Here is a 7836-nt window from a genome sequence, read left to right as displayed (position 1 = left end):
TAAAAGAAAAATGGATGTATCCTTTAATTACAATATGGTATTGACATAGTTACACGATTCTGTATTATTAATATTATCTTTTAAACCTTTAAAAAAAACACTAATATCTTCCTCTTCAGCCCAAACAACTAAGTACACCATTAGATGGACCCAAGTTGACTACCTGTGAGAAATTTTAATACATGCCTCACATAACCAAACATAAGCTATGTGGGGTTGGTTTATTAATGGGCAAGTGGACTTTAATAGGTCTCACTTGTCGATTCATCAGAACCAACTCCTGCTCTTTCTTTCCTGTGTACATATAATTCTCTGTGTGTTTGTTAACAATATACATTGGGAGGAATCACAGAACAGATGGCACAACCTGAGAATGAAAACCAACAAGGTTGAAATGATATTCAGAGCAAGGATTTGCATATGGACCTTTTCCACCTTCCCAGCTTCTCTCTTCCCTGTAAAGATAACAAGAAAGCATAGTACTAAAGACTCCTATCGCACAGAGAAATTACCTTAGAGAAAACTACAATCCAAATAAGATTGCAATTGGCATATCATTATGCAGAAATCACGAGGTCTCAGACTCATATACGCACAACAACAACCAACCAGGTGTTCACCAAATATCAGTCCTTAATATGAATGATTTCTAGCGAAACGGGAGCCTTGGAGCAATGGTTAAGTTGTTTCCGTTTGACCTAAGTCACGGGTTCGAGCCAGGAAGCAGCCACTAATGCTTGCATTAGGGTAGGTTGTCTACATCACACCCTTGGAGTGCAGCCCTTCCCCGGACCCTGAGTGAATGCGGGATGCCTCGTAAACCAGGCTGCTCAATATGAATAATTTCTAGCATTGTTCTTATGGGCATGCGCAGGAAGAGCAAGGCTCTCAATAGCAATGAACTTTTCACAAAGAAATATGCAAGTGTTGTGCAGTGAAGCAAAGGAAATATGCCAAGTGTCACTGCCCAAATTTAAGCAAATGTACTCACTCTCCGAGGTGGAATAGCGAAGTGATTCTCCACAATGGACTCTGCCCTGATCCCCAGGGGGTGCAAGACTTCTTCATAACTACTCAGAGAAATCATAACAATTAGTCATTCATATTAATGAACTCATGAAAGAAGCTAGATAAAATTCAGCGACTTTAACACAACAAGATGAGAAGTCTCTGAGGGGAGCAGATCTATAAAGAGACTAAAAGAAAATAGAGATTTACTCGAAAACTGATACTTTATATGGAGGCCCGCCTTCATGGTCGCTTATCTGGAAAACAACAAGAATCTCAAAGCCGAGGAAGAAATGAAAGGAAATAATGCCAAGAATAGCAAATCTACTAACTCATAGTAAATTACATTGAGCTACCAACCCTTTTAGCAAATTGTAGGTTTGACCTAGCAATGCGACTATCTTTTGCCCCTTTCCTTGGGGATAAGAGCACATGTAAATGATGTTTCCATCAATAGCACGAAAACGTTGAAGACTGACAATTTCACTGATATCATGTAGGATACAACAACAACGGCCCAGTATAATCCCACAAGTGGGGTCTGAGGAGGGTAATATGTACGCAGACCTTACCCCTACCCTGAGGGGCAGAGAGGTTGTTTCCAGGAGACCCTCGGCTCAAGAAAGCAACAAGAGACGATATATTAGTACCATCAATAGAATCATAATAAAAATAACAGCAATATAAGAAATACGAAATAGATAGAAGGTATAATATTAACTAGCAGATAAAGCCCTGCATCAGTAGATGACCACTAGCATCCTAAAACTAACTCCTAACTGGCTAATCTCACTCTAGTGCGCTGTAGAAATATTCACAACTTCCCTCTAGCCTACAACCTTAATGCTCGACCTCCACAATTCCCTGTCAAGGGTCATGTCCTCAGTAATCCGCGCCATGTCTTGCCTGATCACCTCTCCCCAATTCTTCTTAGGTCGCCCCCTACCTCTCCTCGTGCCCACCACAGCCAGTCGCTCACACCTCCTCACCGGTGCATCAGTGCTCCTCCTCTGAATGTGCCCGAACCATCTGAGTCTTACTTCCCGCATCTTGTCCTCCATGGGGGCCATGCCCATCTTCTCTCGAATTTCTTCATTCCTAATCTTATCAATCCTTGTATGCCCGCACATCCACCTTAACATCCTCATCTCTGCTACTTTCATCTTCTGGATGTGTGAGTTCTTAACTGGCCAATACTCAGTCCCATACAACATGGCAGGCCTAACCACTGCTCTATAAAACTTACCTTTTAGTAACGGTGGCACTTTCTTGTCACACAAGACTCCCGACGCTAACCTCCATTTCATCTACCCCACCCCTATACGGTGTGTGACATCCTCGTCGATCTCCCCGATCCCTTGAATAACCGACCCAAGGTACTTGAAACTACCCCTCTTGGGAATGACTTGAGAGTCAAGCCTCACGTCCACTCCCGCTTCCGTCGGCTCGACCCCAAATTTGCACTCAAGATATTCTGTCTTCGTCCTGTTCAACTTGAAACCTTTAGACTCAAGGGCATGTCTCCAAACCTCTAGCCTCTCCTTGACGCCGCTTCGTGTCTCGTCAATTAGAACTATGTCATCAGCAAATAGCATGTACCATGGCACCTCCCCTTGAATATGATGAGTTAGTGCATCCATCACCAGGGCAAATAGGAATGGGCTGAACGCAGACCCTTGGTGCAACCCCGTAACAACCAGAAAGTGCTCGGAGTCGCCTCCTACTGTCCTAACCCGAGTCTTAGCTCTATCATACATGTCTTTAATCACCCTAATGCAGGCAACCGGAACCCCTTTAGCCTCCAAGCAGCTCCATAAGACCTCCCTAGGAACCCTGTCGTACGCTTTCTCCAAATCAATACACACCATGTGGAGATCCTTCTTCCTATTCCTGTATTGTTCCACCATCCTCCTAATAAGGTGGATAGCTTCTGTGGTAGATCGCCCCGGCATGAACCCGAACTGGTTGTCTGAAATAGACACCGTCCTTCGCACTCTCATTTCTACCACTCTCTCCCAAACTTTCATGGTATGACTCAGTAATTTGATACCCCTATAGTTGTTACAGCTCTGGATATCGCCTTCTTATACAACAGAACCATTGTACTCCACCTCCACTCTTCAGGCATCCTATTAGTTTTGAATATAACATTTAAACAACCCAGTAAGCCATTCTAAGTCTGCTCTACCCACACACCTCCAAAGTTCAACCGGAATTTCGTCTGGCCCGGTAACTCTGCCCCTCCTCATCTTACGCATCGCCTCCATGACCTCATCGACCTCAATGTCCCTACAATAACTTAATTCATGGGGACTGTCGGCATTCCTCAATTCACCTAGTACAATATCCTGATCCCTTTCTTCATTTAGAAGTTTATGAAAGTAGGTCTGTCACCTCCTCTTAATCTGGTCAACCCCCATCAAAACTTTGCCGTCCTCATCTTTTATGCACCTCACTTGGTCCAGATCCCGAGCCGTCCTCTCTCTCACCTTAGCCAGTCGGAATAACTTCTTCTCCCCGCCTTTTTTCCCCAGTTCCTCATACAGACGAGCAAAAACTGCAGTCTTAGCCTCCGTGACTGCCATCTTCGCCTCCTTCCTAGCTACCTTATACCTCTCATTGTTCGCTCTCCTCTCCTCCTCGCTAGTGCTCCCTACTAACCGCAGGTAAGCCGCCTTCTTTGCTTCCACTTTACCTTGGACAACTGCATTCCACCACCAGTCTCCTTTGTGGCCACCGGTGCGGCCCGAATATATCCCTAACACCTCTCTCACCGCCTTCCTTATACAGTCCGCCGTCGTCATAGGATATCATGTAGGATACTTACTTGAAAAATAACGAGTCCTATATTGGATCTATTACATGAGCATAACATAAAATTTCCTATGATATTATAAGTAACTTCAATCATATTATTAACTCTTTATCTCATAAGAAATTAAATGATCATAAGTTTGTAAATGAGAAAGGAAGAAATTTGATGGAAATAGAACTATTGACAAACCGGAAAAATCAGTGTAATAAGCTCTCCATCTGGTTTTAGAAGATCTCGAATTCTACTGGCCCATTGTGCTCTCACCTCTGGTTCAATGGCACAAAAGAAACTGCCAATTCGAAAGTAATGCCGTCACATAACTGGTCATTTCGTACGATAATAAACACATGGTCATGTCAACCTTACGTGTAGTCAAAGATAAGATCAAACAAATGAGTGGGACGCCAGGTGAAGAAATCTGCCTCTAGAAAAGCAAAATACTCCGCACTTTTTGATGATGAAAACAGCTACCTTGTGCAAAAATAAGGTGTAGATACCATGAGAAATCATCAGAATGTATGAATAAAACCAACAGAATCACCACTATAAACCTGTTCTCTGAACTTTCAAGAAGTTAGAACTATATACTGAAATGGGTCCTCAAGAACAACAGACAACATATGAAGCATTATGTTAGTGTTGGCTAAACTACTACTCCAAAAAGCATTTCCTTTGACCAAAATGACAATGGAAAAATTAAATGCAGAGTCTCATGGTTGAGCTTCTGTGTCACTCAAAATTCTGGACGAAAAGCTGAAACTTCCTATATCAAAATCACACAGCAATATCAACAACCAAACTGAGAAAAACTTAGCTAAGTGATCAAAGAAGTTTATAACAGACCGAAAGCTAAAGCTCCTCCTTCAAGTGAAGAACGTAAATTTATCCACCCAATAAAACAAAAGGGAAGGTAATAAGCATACGCATGCAAGAGAAAATTTGAGGTTACACTCCGTCCATAGCTAGCTACTTCTAGCTCCTTATCAGTTTCTATTTTTAGGTTCTCAGGGATCCAATCATACTTTCTTCCGGAAAGAGATTATTTTGCACGCCAAAATACCTAAACTAAGCCCCCTCTTCCTTACACCATAATGGTGGCTCCTAGCAAACATTACCCTCAAACATCATCACCCCCAGGGTTGGTCAAACATAACAAACATAAAAGGACGGCCAGAAGGCATACAGTGATAGCTAAGGCACTCTGCGTCCAGCTAAGATCAAAAGCACCTTCCATCATCCAATTTCCAAGAAATTGTTGCCACCACATAATCTCAAATGGTTACAGAGCTAGGACCTCCCCTAGTTGGATTCTGAGAAAGGGCATATCTCTGGTAGTCATGATCCTTTTAGTCTACAGGGAACATACTCTAACATTATATTTAAAGAGATTTGTTCAAATTCTTGATCCTTGACAACTAAAAGTCAAATTTCCAAAGGAAGCAAGAAGATGAGCATCATTCACGAAATCGAATTCTTCAGCCAAAGATAACAGTCAGGAAGTTATTTAGTTTCCAATGCACATTGCATTAACAAGCTATACATCAAGATAAGAGTAAGTAGTGAAGAATAAGCAGAGAGGTTGCATAATATTTCAGTTTTGGAAGACAAGTCTTTGAACCATTTCTGTAAGGAGGTTTTAGGCAGTGTTGGGGAAACCGCTCGCTTCTGCGCTTAAACCAAGAAGCGAAGCGAAGCCGTAAGGAAGTCGCTTCAGATGGGGGGAAAGCGATGCGGCTTCGATGAAGTGTACGCTTCAAAGAGTGAAGCGTGAGGCGAGAAGCGCGCGTTTTACTTTCTTTTAAGTTTTAAAGGGTTTAATTTAAAGAAAAATACTTTCTGAAGGGTTTAATTTTTGTCTACTGCACCTGTGAGTCCACATTCAGAAGCTGCACGACTCAACAGAGCTAGGGTTTTCAGAAGTTGAAGACTTCTTCAAGGCTCAGGTATGAATCGGGGCCTTGTCGCTTCACGTTTTAAGTGAATCGGGGCCTTGTGGCTTAGCTTCGCTTCACGCTCGCCCCAACACTAGTTTTAGCACACCAGATTGAAGTGATCAAAAGTATTAGCTCTTACTTTTGTAGCTTGCTTAATAGCATTTTCTGATATATCCAAGCCAACAACAAAGCGTTCAGGGCAGGCAATTGCCACCACGTCATGACCCTGCGCAGCATTTACTTCAACTAAGTGAAACGAAACAGTATCAAAAAAGTAAAAGAGAAAGAGAGGTAGCTTTTGGTGCAATGAAGCAGTGGTGCTACGTATAAAGTATAAACAAAAGAAAAAAATCGGAAGACCAAATCAGTTGATTAGACCCATGAATATTTGGTGTCAAATGGCCTAATAACAACAATATTGGAACCACGTGTTGCATATAAATAAATGGTTGATCACCCGTTCTTTTTTTTAGAAATCCTAAGGGCCAATAGCGCATGGCTCAAAACTCGACGAATAATGGGTACGCCACTCTACCACCTTTTCCACTTAATTACCACGTTTTCTCTGCAGCAGGGTTTGAACTTGTGACATGTGCCTAACCCACACATCACGCACTGCGCTCTGGCCAATATATCAAAGCCCTGGGGACAATCTCAAGTTCATGTATTAATCAGAAGAAAACATTCTACTTGACTTTTTATTCTTTTTCTTTTTGAATGAACATTCTACTTGACTTTTCTCATAAGGAAAAATCAGAAACTATAAAAGTCAGCCATCCTTCCATAATTATGCAAATTGAGCATGCATGAACTCTTAATTTCTGGATATTACCATTACACAATTAGCAGAGAAAACCTAACTTTTTTCTTAAAGCATAAATCATTGAGTATTATAATAAAACTGGCCCCATCAAACCGGACTGAATGTAAAGAATTCACAAAACAAGATATAAGACACAATAATGAAGCAAGAAGTACAACATCATGATGTAGTTCGATTCCCATGAACGAATCAGGAGATAGAACAAAACAACTCACACTGCCACAACCAGGGACCAAAGCCCTGCCTTTGGGAAGGGCACCTCTCTGATGAAGATCAACAAGTATTGGGGTAGGCTGCCCTAAATCCCAGGGTGTCAACCCCTTCTCCCAGCAATGTTCCCAACCACCTAGCAATTACATATGTGAATTTGTAACATCAAATAAAAAAAAGATCCAATTTTTCTTGGGGAGAATAAAAAGTTATTGGAAATTGGAAAGAAACAGATGCAAATGGAGCAAAATTATGATATCACTCCGTCCCAATTGATGTGGCATATTTTCCTTTTTAGTCTGTTCAAAAAGAACATCATACTTACTTATTTAAACACAATTTATTAAAAACCTTTCCATTTAGATAATTATAGCCACACAAATGTCTATAGCTTGTTTCAGAAGTATCTCTTTCTTTCTTTAAAACACTTTGTTCAGTCAAACTATACCACATAAAATGAGATATAAAGATTCAATTTTTATTGAGTAAAATCATAATTATTGAACATTGGAAAGAAACAGATGCAAATGGAGCAAAACAATAGTAAGAATTCATATAGCCAATCCCCCCCCCCACACACACACACACCCCACCACCACCCCCATCCCCACAAAAAAAGAAGGGTTTACCAGAAGGGTCAGAATGAACTAGCTGTTGCATTTTGTCAACTTTAGGTTGTGAATCCTTCGACGAATGGTTTCTTGCCATTGCGAGTCTACTGAGGGGAGCAGTTAATAATGGCAAAGTGTTGAACAGAAGGGCATAGGAGGAGGAACACAAATGGGTCCTCATTGGTTGGCCCGTCGGGAATGTAAGAATGGTCGTTCCCATCGGGTCGGATCATTAATATAGTTGGCAGTTAATTATAGCGTGTTTGGGCAATCTCCAAAAAATAACTTATTTTGAAAAGTATTTTTTCTTAAAAATATTTTTATCAAAAAACAGCTAGTATTTAACTAATTAATTTATAAAATACTTTTGAGTAGTAACTAGCATTTGGTCAAGCTTCTAAAAAGTGATTTTAAGTATATTTTTCTCAAAAGTGT

At 41.1% G+C, this 7836-nt stretch overlaps 1 protein-coding gene across 3 annotated transcripts; it reads right to left on the bottom strand.

The window, feature by feature from the left end:
- Positions 1-7622, bottom strand: LOC107785116 (putative thiol methyltransferase 2). Of its 3 annotated transcripts, XM_075253464.1 has the most exons (8): positions 7420-7622; positions 6796-6926; positions 5897-5983; positions 4190-4290; positions 4013-4112; positions 1219-1265; positions 992-1070; positions 1-455 (listed from the first exon to the last, which is right to left on the bottom strand). In XM_075253464.1, exons 1-8 carry the CDS (start codon positions 7619-7621, stop codon positions 402-404), a joined length of 801 nt encoding a protein of 266 aa, XP_075109565.1. In that variant the 5' UTR covers position 7622; the 3' UTR covers positions 1-401. The 3 variants fall into 3 exon arrangements, with proteins under 3 accessions (XP_075109565.1, XP_075109566.1, XP_075109567.1); XM_075253465.1 differs by lacking the exon at positions 5897-5983 and having other exon boundaries at positions 7420-7619; XM_075253466.1 differs by lacking the exons at positions 992-1070; positions 1219-1265.
- Positions 7623-7836: the final 214 nt, after the last annotated feature.

Source organism: Nicotiana tabacum, chromosome 5, assembly GCF_000715075.1.
Source record: "Nicotiana tabacum cultivar K326 chromosome 5, ASM71507v2, whole genome shotgun sequence".
In the NCBI taxonomy this organism is placed as follows: domain Eukaryota; kingdom Viridiplantae; phylum Streptophyta; class Magnoliopsida; order Solanales; family Solanaceae; genus Nicotiana; species Nicotiana tabacum.
The sequence above is the reverse complement of the archived record's forward strand: the minus strand, read 5'-3'. Positions and strand labels throughout refer to the sequence as shown.

Excerpts from the sequence above, each read along its gene's own strand:
- LOC107785116 (XM_075253464.1), bottom strand. The coding sequence starts at position 7,621 with ATGGGAACGACCATTCTTACATTCCCGACGGGCCAACCAATGAGGACC. Across the intron at positions 6,927-7,419 it reads AGTTCATTCTGACCCTTCTG|GTGGTTGGGAACATTGCTGG; the intron begins GTAAACCCTTCT and ends TGTAATTGCTAG. Across the intron at positions 1,266-4,012 it reads TTATTACACTGATTTTTCCG|ATAAGCGACCATGAAGGCGG; the intron begins GTTTGTCAATAG and ends GTTGTTTTCCAG.